The 15,673-nt window shown below is 39.9% G+C and overlaps 1 protein-coding gene across 2 annotated transcripts in view; it reads left to right on the top strand.

Annotated features, from left to right (window-relative positions):
* Window positions 1–7,112, top strand: part of C11H12orf75 (chromosome 11 C12orf75 homolog) — a 41,077-nt gene extending 33,965 nt beyond the window's left edge. The window contains exons 1-5 of one of the 2 annotated variants that reach the window (XM_073021054.1): window positions 1,193–1,270; window positions 1,894–1,929; window positions 2,702–2,781; window positions 3,566–3,603; window positions 7,040–7,112. In XM_073021054.1, coding sequence (XP_072877155.1) covers window positions 1,209–1,270; window positions 1,894–1,929; window positions 2,702–2,781; window positions 3,566–3,570 — 183 coding nt within the window. In that variant the 5' untranslated portion in view covers window positions 1,193–1,208 and the 3' untranslated portion in view covers window positions 3,571–3,603; window positions 7,040–7,112. Of the gene's footprint in view, window positions 1–1,192; window positions 1,271–1,893; window positions 1,930–2,701; window positions 2,782–3,565; window positions 3,604–7,039 lie in introns of those variants that run through there. The other variant, XM_008004513.3, reaches the window with a different exon arrangement.
* The last annotated feature ends 8,561 nt before the right edge of the window (window positions 7,113–15,673 follow it).

Raw genomic sequence — 15,673 nt, forward strand, 5'->3', positions numbered from 1 at the left:
ATTTCACAGGAGAAAGTAAATGACTATTTTCTTACATTTGGGAAAGTGAAAATATATTTTAAAACCTTGAATATATCCTTAAGCACAGTTAAGCAAAAGGGGAAAGAATTAAAATAAACAAATATGTAAATGGATGTGAAAAGAATAGTTGTGGCAGGAAATGTGTGGCATAAACGACCAGTTACACACAGGTTCATGTGATTTCATGAGAAAGTTAATCACTCAGGATCAAAGTAAACAGTTCTTATCAGAACTTACCTTGAACGAGTTTGTCCTCATCATTTCTCCATTATCTATACTAAAGGATTATAAATCCATTTTAATTAAAAGTAGTGAACAGCACTTTCTTATACCACATCAATAAGCATAACACCATTAGTACAACTTTGACACTTTTGAATTAAAAAACGATCCAGCATAAACAAGAGGTGAATGAAGCTGATAACCATCTGGTGCATTTAGGTTATATGCTCAGTTTGGGTGAATTCGGTCTCAAGATGGATTTTGTACTCTCTTGCAGTATTAGCTGTTCACGGCCAGCATTCACCAGATAATTGTTAAATCTGCACTTTCCTTCTTTATAGACTTGGACTTGCTGTTCCAATAAAGCAAAAATCTCATACACATGTATAGTCACATTTGAAATATCACAACTTTTAAGTGGGTAAAATCAGAGTTAAGACAGTCTCTGAATCAGAAGAGTCAATGACGTTTAGATGTTTGCAGTCTGCTTTTTTCTCAACTGAAGCCCCTTAACATTACAATTTGAATTCAGCCAGATACATTGGAATCTTGTTGAATTTTTTTTTCTTTCAGAAAAGCAACTTATGTGTGCCAACTAGTGCTTCAAGGAAAGTGTCTTGATTCTCTTAGAAATATGCCAAGGAATTCTGGTAGAATATGGACTCCTTTTTTTTTTTTTTTTCTTTTTTCTTTTTTCTTTTTTTTTTTGAGACCAGGTATCCCTCTGTTACCCAAGCTGGAGTGTAATGGCGTGATCTCTGCTCACTGCAACCTCCGCCTCCTGGGTTCAAAGATTCCTGTGCCTCAGCCTCCTGAGTAGCTGGGACTACAGACATCACCATGCGTGGCTAATTTTTGTATTTTTAGTAGTGATGGGGTTTTACCATGTTTTCCAAGCTGGTCTCGAACTCCTGACCGCAAGTGATCCACCCGTATCGGCCTCGCGAAGTGCTGGGATTACAGGCATGAGCCACCACACCTGGCCTGCATTCATCTTAATGCAAGGAGAGAATCTGTGCATTTTAAAGTAGTGATCCCCTCTAAATGTGTCCTTTTAAACATTTCCCCTGTCTTTGCAGTATATCATGTATGAAATGGCTCATGTTTTTAGATAAAAATAAATCAAATAGGCATTAACTATTTTTGCACTGAAGAAATCTTTCAGTACCTATAGTTGTGCCACTGAAGTGTCAGAAGAGATCTAAAATCATGTATTAGGTCTGGAAGAGACCTGAGGGGTCATCTGGTCAACCAGCTTATTTTACAAATGAGACACAGGCTGGCAGCTCTCCCACAGCCTGTCACACAGGGAGTGGGTGGTACACACAAGATGATAACTCAGGCTTTTTTCCAATTTCAGCTGCCCTCAGTTTTCCATTTCATTTGGCAGTTGTGCATTTTGGCATTTGCTGTATTCACACACTTTGGTTTGTAGGAAATTACCAAGTTTTAATGTATGAACGATTGAGGTGAAGGCAGAATATTGTCACAGAAACACTTGATGGATAGTTTTGCTCCTCTGCTTAAGTCTGATGGAAACACTTGAAATAAAATTGACTTTAACTCAGTAGTCCCTTTTTCTCATAACCAAAAATGAAGTCCCCGACTATGTAACCAACTGTCTCATAGCAAATGTTTCTGACCTTTTAGAACAGAAGAATCCATAACAGAAGATGACAAGAGGAGGTATGTTTGGTGTTGCAGCTGGCTTTAGTTTGAATGGTTTTGGCCATACCTCATGGATTTAACACACTGTAGCACATTCCCAATAACACAGATTCCTCCAGGAAAACTATTGGCACAGAGAATACAGGTAGGGGCATATGGTCTGAAAAAGAACTTGCCCAGGATTCATCATCTTTCCTCCTTCCAAGCAAACTTGGTTTTTGTTCTATGCATGTGGCGTGTGCTAATTTTCATCCTATGACGTTTGGGTGTGCTCTTCTCCCTAACTGGACGGCTTCCCTTCATTCTCTCAGCCTTCCCTGTCCTGCTACTTCTCTGATTAACTGCACTCCACCCTCATTTCTCTCTTGCTCTCTCTGCCCTCATTTTATATCTCCCTATTAGTAAGATAACTTTGTGTGTCCATAATGCCTATTGTCATACCACGTTGACCACTCTGAATTCTTGATAAATGTTGACTGTAACATGTCACTGTATAATATTTAATACTATACTAAATTGTGACATCCCAAATTCTTTTCTTCTTTCTCATTACAAGTAAAATATCTTAAAATTCTAATGCAAATACAACTTTCTTTTTTTTTTTTTTAATAGCTTCTTTTTAACCTAGGAAACCAATTATATTCCCAAGGGCCATAATATTCTAAATTCTACTTTTGAAAAACCATGAGCTATTTTAATAATTATGTAATTGTTTGGAGTACTCCATGCTTCTGTTGCTTCCTGTAAATAGATAGTACCATTTAAATTGATTTGATTTCTTTTTATCAAGAAACTATGGAGGAGTATATGTTGGCCTACCGTCTGAAGCTGTCAATATGGTGTCCAGTCAAACAAAGACGGTTCGGAAAAGTAAGTGAAATCATGTGCTACTGATTTTCCGTTCTTACTTATTTTTGTGTTTTATGAAAAAGCATGAAATTTGTATTTTGGCTTGCTTGACTCAATCTATGTGTTGGCTATAGTGAACCATGTATAAGTACTGTCCATTGCAGTCATTGGTTGAAATGGCTACCCACATGGTAAGAAGAATTCTAGAGCATAATTTAGCTTTTATTTGTGGTTATGCTCCATATTTTTAATTTCTTGTTAATTTTAGTGATGATCAGTGTGAAAATGAAAGCTAATATTTATGTAAGTTTATGGCGTTTTCATAGAACAGAAAGGTAAATTTCTGTAATATAAGATGACTGATAAGCAATCTGCTGTTTAAAGGAAAAGTAATTGCCTATTGCAAAATTAAATGAAATGAGGCTCCATTTTCTGAGTTGTAATAGTTAGCAATTATGGGGCCAATGAAGTCCTTTTGACTAATAGGCACCTTTTGATTGATAGATAGCTTCTTGCTCAAGGCAGTTTTTAAGTGAGGCTCATGGCAAACAATGCTGATTTACAAAACCACTGTACAAGGTATTGTCTGATGTATAGTTTTAAATGACTATTAATATGTTCGCTTTATACACAAGGCTATATTACATTTTTTTAACATACTATATTTGTTCCTCATTGTTCTTCCTGTACTTTGTGATTTAGACTAGCAAATACTTATATGTCATTACTGTTTACAGTTCTATAGAAAATTAGAATATGTTATTTATAATCTGAACATTCAACTTTTCTTAATTTTCTCTTTCAGATTAGAAGAAAATAACATCATGACTCAAGAATCAAGAGGTACTGTGTATTTTTCTAAATAATTCTATATATTTAGACTTGTTGATGAATGGACTGTAGATATTATTTGCTCTATATTTCTAAGAAATCCTGAACTTCACAATTTAAAGAAGGGGTTTCATCCTATGGAATTGAGTGTGTTTTATTGCAAAGAGGTGAATAATCAGATCAATTTTCTTTCATCTACTTTTTTTCCATTTCATTTTGTTAAAAATGAAACTTAATTTGTTTAGTAAGAGCAAGCTAAGTGTCTACCTAAAACGTTGAGATCTCACCCTTCTTCACTGCAAAAATCTTTGAGGGCCTAGGACTTGAGAAATGGCAGGGAGAGACCAGAGAGGCTAGACCTGGGAATTAGATTAGAATCGATTTTAAGTGGTATTAGCCAGTGGTTAATACACAGAGAGGAGATGTGTCAGTACCAAAACTCCAGTAGAGATGGGCAGTCGATCAATTAAGTCCCAAACACTTAATATTGATTCTAATCTAACTGAACAGAGATGTAATTAGGCAGGAAGGAATAGTAAGAATCAGAGTATAAGTTAACAGATTGGTTTTACAAAATACATTCAGTATGGAGACGACGAAGAGCTAGGAGTTAGAATTATAATAAGACAAACAAGAATAAGGACAAGAGAAAAATAGCTTTCATTTATTAACTGCCCTGCATACCAGTCTCTAAAAGACATGGAGCAGCATTTCCATACAGACAAAGAATCTTCGTTCACTGGGTCCAACAACACATTCCATGCTGGGCTCCCCACTGTATTTCACTCTTGCTGAATGACACGCAGCCTCTTTTGAAGCCTCCAGTGATTAGGAATGTCCTATCTCCTGAGATAGCCCATTCTCTTCTGGAAGTCAGGCAGCCTTGGTTTTGAATTCAGGCTCTCATTGACTAGCTGGGCAAGTTCCTTCCCCTTTATGACCTCAGTTTTGTTATCTGAAAAATGGAGCCAATACTTAAACAGAAGAGTTGCTGATTGGATTAAATATGAAATAAATGGTAGCATCTGCTATCATCATTGTCGTCACCACCATACTATTAATTTTTTTAATAACCAAAATCTAACCGTTGGCAGACCAAAAGCAAGACTGATTTGATACTGAACCAACTTCTCGCCCAGGGCTAGTACTAGATTTGCTATTTGGGATGGGGTGGGATTACAGACTAATTTCACAGGTAGAGACAAACAAGCTTTCCTGCTAGAGAAAGGAGACATAGAAACCGTAACCCGTTTCTTCCTGACAAGAACTTAGAACAATCTTTGGGTAGCTACATCTTTGAAGATTTTCTCATCAAGGCAACATTATGGAGGTTTATCCCCTTGTACCCATGAACACAGGGTGTTCGGTTTCTTTTTGGGAAGTCACTGGAGAGTTTCTATTTCTAGTATTTTTAACATAGTTCTAGCCCTCCATATAGATTTCTGAGTTCCCTGCTAGTTTTCTCCTGTGCAGAAGTACTTTTATTATTTGTATCAAATAGAAAAGGTAAGTCAAAACCAAGAATATACTGCTGTTTACCCTCCTGGAAACAGAATATATTTCAAAAAGCAAGGGAATAGAGAGGAAAGAGGTGCTGCCTAGATAGCTATCAGGAGACTGGGCAGCTCTGCTACCATCACAGACCTAAGATGAGTCCCTTAACTTCCCTCAGCTTGTCTCAACCACAGTTTTCTCATGGGAGTGTTAGACACGATGATTGCTCACCCTTGTGGGTGGATCTGAAGTTCGCCGCTAACACTTCAGCAATAATCCTGGTGAGCAAGCTCATATCACTTTAGGTAGCTAGCTAAAACATTTCTTCCTGTTCATGGCTGTAAATATATAGTATTTTATTGCCACCCCTCTCTTATCTCAATTTTCCCCGTTCTTTAACTCTTTCTTTTTTTTTTTTTCTATTACTCTTACATTTTATTTATTTACTTATTTTTTATTTTTATTTTACTTCAAGTTCTGGGATACATGTGCTGAACGTGCAGGCTTGTTATATAGGTATACATGTACCATGGTGGTTTACTGCACCTATCAACCTGTCATCTAGGTTTTAAGCCCTGTGTGCATTAGGTGCTTGTCCTAATGCTGTCCCTCCCCTTGTCCCCCACCCCCCAACAGGCCCAGGTGTGTGATGTTCCCCTCCCTGTGTGTTCTCATTGTTCAACTCCCACTTATGAGTGAGGACATGTGGTGTTTAACTCTGTCTCTAAACAATTAGTTTGATCCTGGTCTTTCTGTAGCCTCCTTTGTATTATCTGAAAAGTTTTCTAAGTTGATAAGCTGCCCATTTTCCTTAGATGCTAAGCATCCATTGTGGTCCTTATCCGTGACATGTCTGAACTCATGGCTTTCGAGGCCTTAGTTGCTGGGCAGAAACCCCGATGAGAAGACTTCAGAAAAGAGATGTTTCGTGGAAAGGATTGGAGACACTTTTGTTGTTGTTGTTGTTGTTTTGTTTTTTACCTAACGTGTGGACTCTCTCTGAACTAAATGCACTCAGTGATCAAAGTTGATTTGGTTTGGTTGATTTTGAAACAAATTGAGGAATGATTTCAGAATCTCTTAAAGTTACTTATGGCCGGGCACGGTGGCTCAAGCCAGTAATCCCAGCACTTTGGGAGGCCGAGGCGGGCGGATCAGGAGGTCAGGAGATCGAGACCATCCTGACTAACACGGTGAAACCCCATCTCTACTAAAAAATACAAAAAACTAGCCGGGCAAGGTGGCGGGCATCTGTAGTCCCAGCTACTCGGGTGGCTGAGGCAGGAGAATGGCGTAAACCCAGGAGGCGGAGCTTGCAGTGAGCCGAGATTCGGCCACTGCCCTCCAGCCCGGGCGACAGAGCAAGACTCCGTCTCAAAAAAAAGAAAAGAAAAGAAAAAAAACGTTACTTATGTCAGGATGCACATGTGTAGTTTCTTCTGCAGATGACCCTCGGGTGAAAGTTATACCCACTTAGATGTGCAGAGTACTTCCAGCACAGAGGGGCTTAAGTGATGCTTCTCAGGTGACAGTGGGTGGCCTGGCTGCATCAGAATCCCGTCGGGGAGCGCCGTGTAATGTGGAGGGCTAGGCTGTCCCGGGAGGTTCGGACCAAGTAGGGAAGGGATGGAATTGTGGCCGAACAGTCTCTATTTTTAATTTGGATGATGTTAATATAATGCAGCTAGGTTTGGGCATTGCTTATCAAGATGTATTTTAATTGTAAGTTTGTAAGTCTCTTTTCCTACCCAACTTTGCCTCTTTATATAATTATCATCAGTGCTTAGCTCTACACTGGCCACGTAAGTCTTAAATTAATATTGGGTGGATATTAAATAGGTGCTTTACTTAAAAGAAAGTCAGTAAATAACTTGTAGGCTTAAGGCTAATATATTTTTTAACCTAAGTTGTACCCGTTTGCTCACTCTTTTCTCCTCTTCTGTTGTCTCCTTAGCATGCTCATCAATTTGGAAGGAATTTGGCTCCGTGGGACATTGTAATGTGCACAGACATTTCCAAGGAAATTCTAAACAGTCACCCTTCCCTCTTGCATTCCCCCAAATCTTAAGTGTATACATAAAACCCTGGGTACATATTGTTGTGGTAATAGAAGGGAATTGGTTAAACAGTACACTTTATGGAACTTTCTGTGGCCATCTATGAAAGACAAGTTAACAAACTGTCATGGAGGCTGCTGTTGCCTAGCCAGGGCTGCTGCATTTTGACGTTTCCACCGTGGCCACTCAACACATTTCATGGAGGTCATGTCTTTTCACTGATACTTTTTGATAGTTTTTATATAACAAAATCCTTATTCTATTTATAACTTAAGATGATAAGGCACTATAAATGAATGACCTAAAATAATATATTGTCTGTTATCTTTCGCTATTTCTACTTCACTTTAATTTTTAGCTGTAAAATTGGCAAATGGATTCTTACAACTATCTCTTTCTGTTTTTTACTATCTGGTTTTCAAATTTCATTTAAATGTCAGAATTTCCTTTTTAGGAACAATGTGTATTTCATTGCAATATTTAAAAATAAACTCAAATTTGCATGCCATATGCAGATTTTGATTACATTTTTATTTTCTTTCATGAAGGGCATGTGCAACTACAAATACTTCATGGCCGTTGCGTTGCTCATTCTATGTCACGTCGTCTCTTCATTATTAGTTCTTTAGCTGTTTTGAAGGACTTGGTGATGGACGGTTAGTGGGATATCTGGAAATTAATTTGATAATGATTTGTGTATCTACGTAGTACTACAATGTAAATTACTCAATTTCTCAATGTATTTCAACAATTAAAACATTTTTATCCCTCTTCACTTACATTACTTATTTTTCAAAGAACACTTAGAAGTCATACATGGCATTGTATGTATAGATACATTATATAAATATATAAGGATAATAATGTATAAACAGATTACTATGAAAAAACAAGTTTTTCACAGGAAGAAATTATCTTATATATTTGGTCTATATGACAACCACAGGGACATCAAATTGATAAAAAATATCAAAGCTAAGAATTACTAAGAAATTATCCTGATACACACATTCCTGTCTCATGTTTGTAAGTCCATAATGGTATTTAGGTGGAATATCAGCAGTTTGACCTATTAGGGATAACAGATAGATTGACCTTTTTTTTTTTTTTTTTAAGATGGAGGCTTGCTCTGTCACCCAGGCTGGAGTGCCATGGTGTGATCTCAGCTCTCTGCAACCTTTGCCTCCCGGGTTCAAGCGATTCTTCTGCCTTAGCCTCCCAAGTAGCTGGGACTACAGGTGTGCACCACCACACCCGGCTAATTTTTTGTATTTTAGTAGACACAGGGTTTCACCACGTTGGCCAGGCTGGTCTCGAACTCCTGACCTCAGGTGATTCACCTGCCTCGGCCTCCCAGAGTGCCGGGATTAGGTGTGATCCACTGCACCTGGCCAGATTGACTTTTAAAAAACTTTTAATTTTGAAATAATTTTAGATTCATAGAAGCACGTAAAGATTATACGAAGAGTTCCTGTATGCGCTTAACCACCCAGCTACTTCTAATGCTAATCTTGCATGGCCACAGTACATTTGTCAGAAGGAATTAAACATAGGTACAACGTGGTAAACTACAGCCTTTAACTGGATTCCATCAGGTTTTCTACTAATGTCCTTTTTGTTTGTTTCAGGATCAAATCCAAGATTCCATTGCACTCTGTTACTTGATCATCCTGTCTCCTTATTCTCCGTTTGTCTCCTTAGTCTCCCCTTCCTGGTACTTTCTTCATCTTTCCTTGTTTTTCCTGACCTTGCCACTTTTTTAGCCTACTGATTAGATATTTTGTAGTGCATTTAATTTGAATTTGTCTGTTCTCTTATGATTGGACTGGGGTTGTGAATTTTTAGGAAGAAGTATTAGCCAGGTGTGGTGGCACACACCTACAGTCCCAGCTACTCAGGAGGCTGAGGTGGGAGGATTGCATGAGCCCAGGAGTTTGAGGCTGCAGTGAGCTATGATTGCACCACTGCCCTCCATCCTGGGCCACAGAACAAGACCCTGTCTCTGGAACAAAGATTGTTGGGAAGAGGACCACAGAGGTAAAGTGGCCCCCTCATTGGATCATATAATTATATCTCATGATCTCAACATGACTTATTACTGCTATTATTAGCCTTCGTCACTTGACTAGGTGACATCTGGCAGCTTTCTCTTTGATAAAGTTTCAAGTTTTTTTCTTTCTTTCTTTTTTTTTTTTGGAGATGTGCTTGCTGTGTTGCCCAGGCTGGAGTGCCGTGGCACAATCACAGCTCCCTGCAGCCTCAAACTCCTTGACTCAGGCAATCCTCTCACCTCAGCCTTCTGAATAGCTGGGACTAGAGGTGCATGCCACCATGCCCAGCTAATTAGATTTTTTTTTTTTTTTTTTTTGTAGAGGTGGGGTTTCTCTCTGTTGCCCAGGCTATTCTTGAACTCCTGGCCTCAAGCAGTCATCCTGCCTTGGCCTCCCAAAGTGCTGGGATTACAGGCGTGAGCCACCACACCTGGCCTCTAGTTTTCCATTTTCATCCCCTGTTCCTTATAAGTGATAGTGAACCACTAAGTTGAGACCACACTCAATGACAGGGGAATTAAGCTTCACCTCCTGGAGGGAAGAGTATCAAGGAATTTTTGGACTCTTTTAAAGGCATCGTGGTAATTAATAGGTGATTTGGAGAAGACAGTTTGAGACCCTGCAGATACTCTGTTTCTCCTTAGAGTTTTGCTCACTAATTTTCAGCTTCATCTTTGGGTCTTGTGTGCAGCATCTGTTATGTGGCATAAAAATGTGACTTGCTATTTCCCTCGTTCCTCTACCTGTGTTATTTGGAATTCTTCTCTAAGGAACATTTGTCCCTTTCCCCCCCTTTACTTACTTATTCAGTAATTCATTTGCATCAGTATGGGCTTTTGGATATTTATTTTCTCCTTTAGATTATAATCCAATACTCTTGCTATTTTGTTGCTCAAATTGTTCCAGCTTTGGCCTCTGGGAACTTTTTCAGGTTGGTTCTGACACGCCCCATCCTCCCCTGCGACCTCCACCTGCTCCACCTTTGGTTGATTTTTAGTAACAAGCAGACCTCTAAAATAAAAATCCAATTCAAAAGTGTGTTTAAAACACATTCCTAAAACTTCATCACATTTCATCATAACTGAATAGTAATTTCCATATTGTGGTAAGTCTTGGCATTTTCCTTCAACTAGACATTCTTTAAATTTAGAACCTTGTGATTCTCACTTGCCACCCACATAACCTGTATCTTAAAGCTAATGACTATAATTTTTATTAAGTACTGCAAGAAACTTGAGTGAATAACTCAGAGAAGAATAAATAACATTAAAACATTTCAGAAGAAAAGTGAGAGATGGGTAAAGCCGTAAAAATGCCTGAAATTTAAGAGTTAATGCCTTTTCAAACAGCATATGGTTTCTTTGCAAGATTATTATTGAAAAATACAATGAAGATTCTGAGATTTTCTGATTAATAAGATTGAATAAAAAAGGTTTTCTTAAACCTTCTAAACTGCAAGGCACTCATTGCTAGACTCAGTTAAAGAAGACAGCTGTAATTTAGTTTTGGAGAAACTGCTTGGAACTCTGGAATGTGGAAAACTCTGGTTTTGACAAGCGCGGCTGACTTTTGGGGTACTATTGAAGAATGCTGGCCTGTTGGTAAGTGATCTGGACTAGGCTCTGGGGAGAGAGGCAACATGCTAGAAGGCACTAAGTTAATACAATGGGGAGTTGCCTTTCTGGTTTTTTGAATTGTTAAGAGTTTGAAGAGGGAGAGAAAACAGGCTTAGTCTTGCAAATGGGGGCTAGTGTATCTGTACTGTATCCATGCCCAAGAGTGGGAAGAATTTCTGGTGTGGAAAAGTTATGTAAGGAACTCATTCCCAGGAAGATAGTTTGCATTTTATTTACTTATTTGCATATTCTTAATGCAACTGATCAAGTCAAGGAGTACAGAAGGATGAGGTGCTTTTCATAGGTTATGTCCCAGTACCCAATTCTGATTTTCAGTTGTTTCCCAACCATCACCAGTTGAGTTCTTGCTGTGCGCCTGATGGGCAATGGTTACTGGGGTACAGCTGAAAGACTCAATCCATGCACTCAAGGCTCTTCAGATGAGTGGTGGATACTCTGGGTAGCCTGTAAGGAACATCTAGAGCAGTGGCTGGGGCTGGTATAGATTACTTTGGGACCACAGAGCAGGGACACCTAAGTCAGAATGGTGGACGAAGGAAGACTTCCCAGAGGGCAGTCCCTGGTGCACAGCCATAGGGAGGGTGTGAGTTTGCCAGCATAGGTCAAGGAAGAAAGCAGCTTCAGGCTGAGAGCCGCAGGTGCAGACTCCCCTGGAACACCCTTGGCATAACCTGGGAACTGCTAGGAGTTGAGCCTGGCTGGGTGGGAGGTGATGGTGACACGATGGGAGAGGCAGGCAAGGTGAGCTCGCGTGGAGCCTGGAGGGTCACCTTTGAACTGAAGCCTGTGGGAAGCCACTGGGGAATGAAGCTGTCATGGAGCTCAGATGCTTAAGGGCCATCCTGCCTGGTCTTAGTTTCCCCTCCAGTGCCTGGTTTGTGGGTCTCTCTCTGTAGTAGCCATGATAAGTACTTGCAGTACTTTCCGTATTTTATGAAGGTGAAGCTTTCCCATTTGATCTATAATATTATACAAACTACTTGGAGTTTTCAGGTACATCATGGCAGGGTATATGTAGCCAGGCAATGAGTGTGTCAGGAACATTCCATGAGGGCAGGGCCATGCCTATCCCAGCACCAGGTATAATCACCAGCAGCTTAGTTTAGGTTTGTGACAATGTTGGGGTTATCCTGTTGCTTCACATATTTCTCCCGTGTCTTTTTTTTTTTTTTTTTTTTTTTTTTTTTTTTTTTTTGAGACAGAGTCTTATTCTGTTGCCCAGGCTGGAGTGCAGTGGTGTGATCTCAACTCACTGCAACCTCCACCTCCCTGGTTCAAGCAATCCTCCTACCTCAGCCTCCCAAGTAGGTAGGATTACAGGTGTTCACCACTATGCCCGCTAATTTTTTTTATTTTTAGTAGAGACGGGGTTTCATCATGTTGGCCAGGCTGGTCTCAAACTCCTGACTTCAAGCAATCCACCCACCTCGGCTTCCCAAGTAGCTGGGATCACAGGCGTATGCCATTATGCTTGGCTTCCTATGTCTTTTTTCACAAAAGTATTCCATTAAGACAAATTTCTGGCTGGGTGCGGTGGCTCACGGCTATAATCCCAGCACTTTGGGAGGCTGAGGCGGGCATATCATGAGGTCAGGAGTTCGAGACCAGCCTGGCTAACATGACGAAACCCTGTCTCTACTAAAAATACAAAAATTAGCCAGGTGTGGTGGCATGTACGTGTAGTCCCAGCTACTTGGGAGGCTGAGGCAGGAGAATCACTTGAACTCGGGAGGCGGGGGTTGCAGTAAGCTGAGACTGTGCCATTGCACTCCAGCCTCGGTGACAGAGTGAGACTCCATCTCAAAAAAAAAAAAAAAAAAGGACAAATTTGTTTCTCCATTAGTGGAGTCTCTAACACTTAGATAATGTAGCACTCAATTATATAATTTGCTTATTCTCCAAATATTTAATATTAAAATACTGCAGACTCCTTAGAAGGCAGGGGCTTTGTATATTCTTTTTTATTTTTCTATTTAAGCCTCAGGGACCCACCATGAAGAAAAGGCCTTGTATTTGTGTAAAAGTGAAATAATTTGTGACTTTCTCTCCAGACACAGACCTTTTGGGCATCTACAGTGTCATCTCTCTTAAGAGCAGCAGTGTCTTTGGAATTATTTTTAGGGCCTTTGGAAAGTTATTTGGCTTTTCCATACCGCAGAAATTTTCAGTCAATGGGATAAAATGAATTCTAATTCTAAGATGGTTAGCAGAATTCATTTATTCATTGATTCTTTCACCAACAATTTTCCCTGAGTATCTGTTATATGCCTGGCATTGTTTTAGGGATTTGAGATGCAGCAGTGAACAAATCAGAAAAAAGTTCCTGTCATCCTGGGGTTGTGTTCTACAGAGGGGAGGCACATTAAGTGAATAAATAATATATATGTAATTGTTACAATTATACCAGAGAAGAGGAAATGGCCAGTTGGGAAGGTGGGCGTTGCAATTTTCATCTTAAACCGAGCTATCAGGGAATTACTCACTGGAAAGATGACCTGTGAAAGCAAAGACCTGAAGGAGAAGTAGCCACCCCTGCAGGTATCCAGCAGAAGATGTTCCAAGAAGGACATGTTAAAATGCCTAGTACAAGAGTGTGTCTGGCTTATTTGAAGAACAGCCAAGAATTCGGTGCGGCTGGGCAAAGATTCCAAATGGGAGAGTAATAGGAGAGGTCAAAGGGCTGCTGGGAGGGGGATTTGGAGGAAGATCTGATCTCTTGTAGACCATCATGTGTATTTCCTGGGTGACTTTCACCTTGGGAAATCATCCAGCCCTTGAATGGTTTGGAGCAGAGGAGTCATGTGATCTAAGCTCAAACCAAGTTCCTGGCTGCTGTGTCAGGTGTCAGGTGAGAATGGGAGCAGGGGGATCACTTAGGATGCTGTTAGAATAGGAAGGAGGACAAGACTTTGGAACAGGGTGACAGTATTGGAAGTGGTCAGATTCTGGATAGATTTTGAAGATCGAGTGGATAGAATTTGTTGATGTGTTAGCTATGGGGTGCAAGAGTGGAAGAAGAATTAAGAAGTAATCCAAAGATTTTGGCTGAACCGCTAGGAGAACAAGGTTGCTATTTGCTGAGATGGTGAAGACTGTGGGAGGAGTAGGTATGGGGGGTAATCAGGTGATTTGGACACATTAAGTTTGAGATGCATCTTTGACTTCAAAGGGGAAGCATAGAATAGGAAGGCAAGATATCAGAAGAGAAGTCAGAGCTGAGGTATGCGTTTTTTTGGTGTGCATGCGTGGGTGTATATTTGGCTATCAATTAGGTAAAGAATATTGGGCTGCTGGGACCTCCAGCAGAGTGAGTAGATAGAGTAGAGTTTGAAGGGCCAACACAGTCCTGGCCACTCAGTGTTTAGAGTCTGGAAGATGAAGAAGTGTCAGTGCTGAAGTAGCCAGAAAAAGAGAGGCAGAAAGAGAAAACCAGGAGAGTCTGGTTTCCTCAAAAGCACACGCAAAGAGTGCTGAATGAGGTATTTAGCAAATGGGTAGAATAATCATACACAAACACAGGTTCCCATAGAAATGGAGCCAATGGGGCAGAGAAGACAGTCTGGGGATATTAATTTTGTATTAGGCAGATAACCTATTAACAGAAACCCTCTCCCATTCAGGTCTGTTACAATTGTTGGCTTAGGTGTATTTTTATAACCGATGTAGGTTTGGAGCAAAGAATGAAATCTATAACTTGAGCTTCCTAATTCCCTCCCTAAAGGGGGTATTTGTTGTGAGGGAGTGATATAAAGAGGTTGTATCCTTTAGGAACAAATTATTGTCTGTCTATTTATATAAGAGCTTTAGTGCAGTTACAGTCATAAAATATGTCAGTTGAGAGTAGAGGTGACAAGCACAATATGCCTTACTGGATATCAGAGCTTTAATGTACCCACAATAGCCACAGGATGACTGGGACAGGAATAGATAAATGGATGGAACAGAAGAGGAAACACATACATAAACTTTAAGTATAAATTTTGCATATGATGATGTCATACATTGGAATGTAAAGAAAGTTATTTTTTAATTGGTGCTCAAAATAGTTACATGGAGAAATGCCACATATCACCTACGATCCTATAAATATAATTGAGTGGATTTGAACATAACATAAATGATAAAACCGTAAAACTGAAGAAAATATTGGTGAATGGTTCTATCTGACCTGAGATTGAGAAACAGATTTATGTGAATGGCACGTGAGGCCGAATTTATGAAGTAAAATATTGCTAGACCTGATGATGGGAAAAAATGAGAATGTGTGTGTGTGTATGTGTATATACATACACACACACACATAGGTATACATATATACATGTTATATGTGTATACGTATACATATATATATATATAAAGTTTCCAGACTTTATATATTTGTATAGGTATAAAGTCTGGAAACATATGAAAGGCAAGTGGCTGGAAACAAGGGAATGTTTGTCACAGACAAAGTGGTAATGTGCTTTGTAAAGAGCTCTTAGATGAAGGGCCTAAGAGAATTACTAACAAAGGAACCAAAAAGACAGTTTGTAAAAGGAATATAAATGGCCATGAGTCATAGGAGGGAATTGAGCTTCAGTAAAGTCAAATGATTGGGAATAAAAAACGAGAGACAGTTTTCACCCATCAAATGAAGCTGCCCACCACCCTCCTGTGGCTGTCAGCTGGGCCGCAGGGGCTGCTGGTCCATGAGGACTTCTGTTCTTGGTCACTGTGACCGACATGATTCCTTGATGATTTCCACACCCACGTGCAGGAACCATGCGGTGCCCTGGCCTCCCAGCTCTTTGACCTTTCTCTTCTCCAGTGAACTTGTTCTCCACCCAGCCCCTGACATCTGCTC

Source organism: Chlorocebus sabaeus, chromosome 11 (genome assembly GCF_047675955.1).
Source record: "Chlorocebus sabaeus isolate Y175 chromosome 11, mChlSab1.0.hap1, whole genome shotgun sequence".
Classification (NCBI taxonomy): Eukaryota; Metazoa; Chordata; class Mammalia; order Primates; family Cercopithecidae; genus Chlorocebus; species Chlorocebus sabaeus.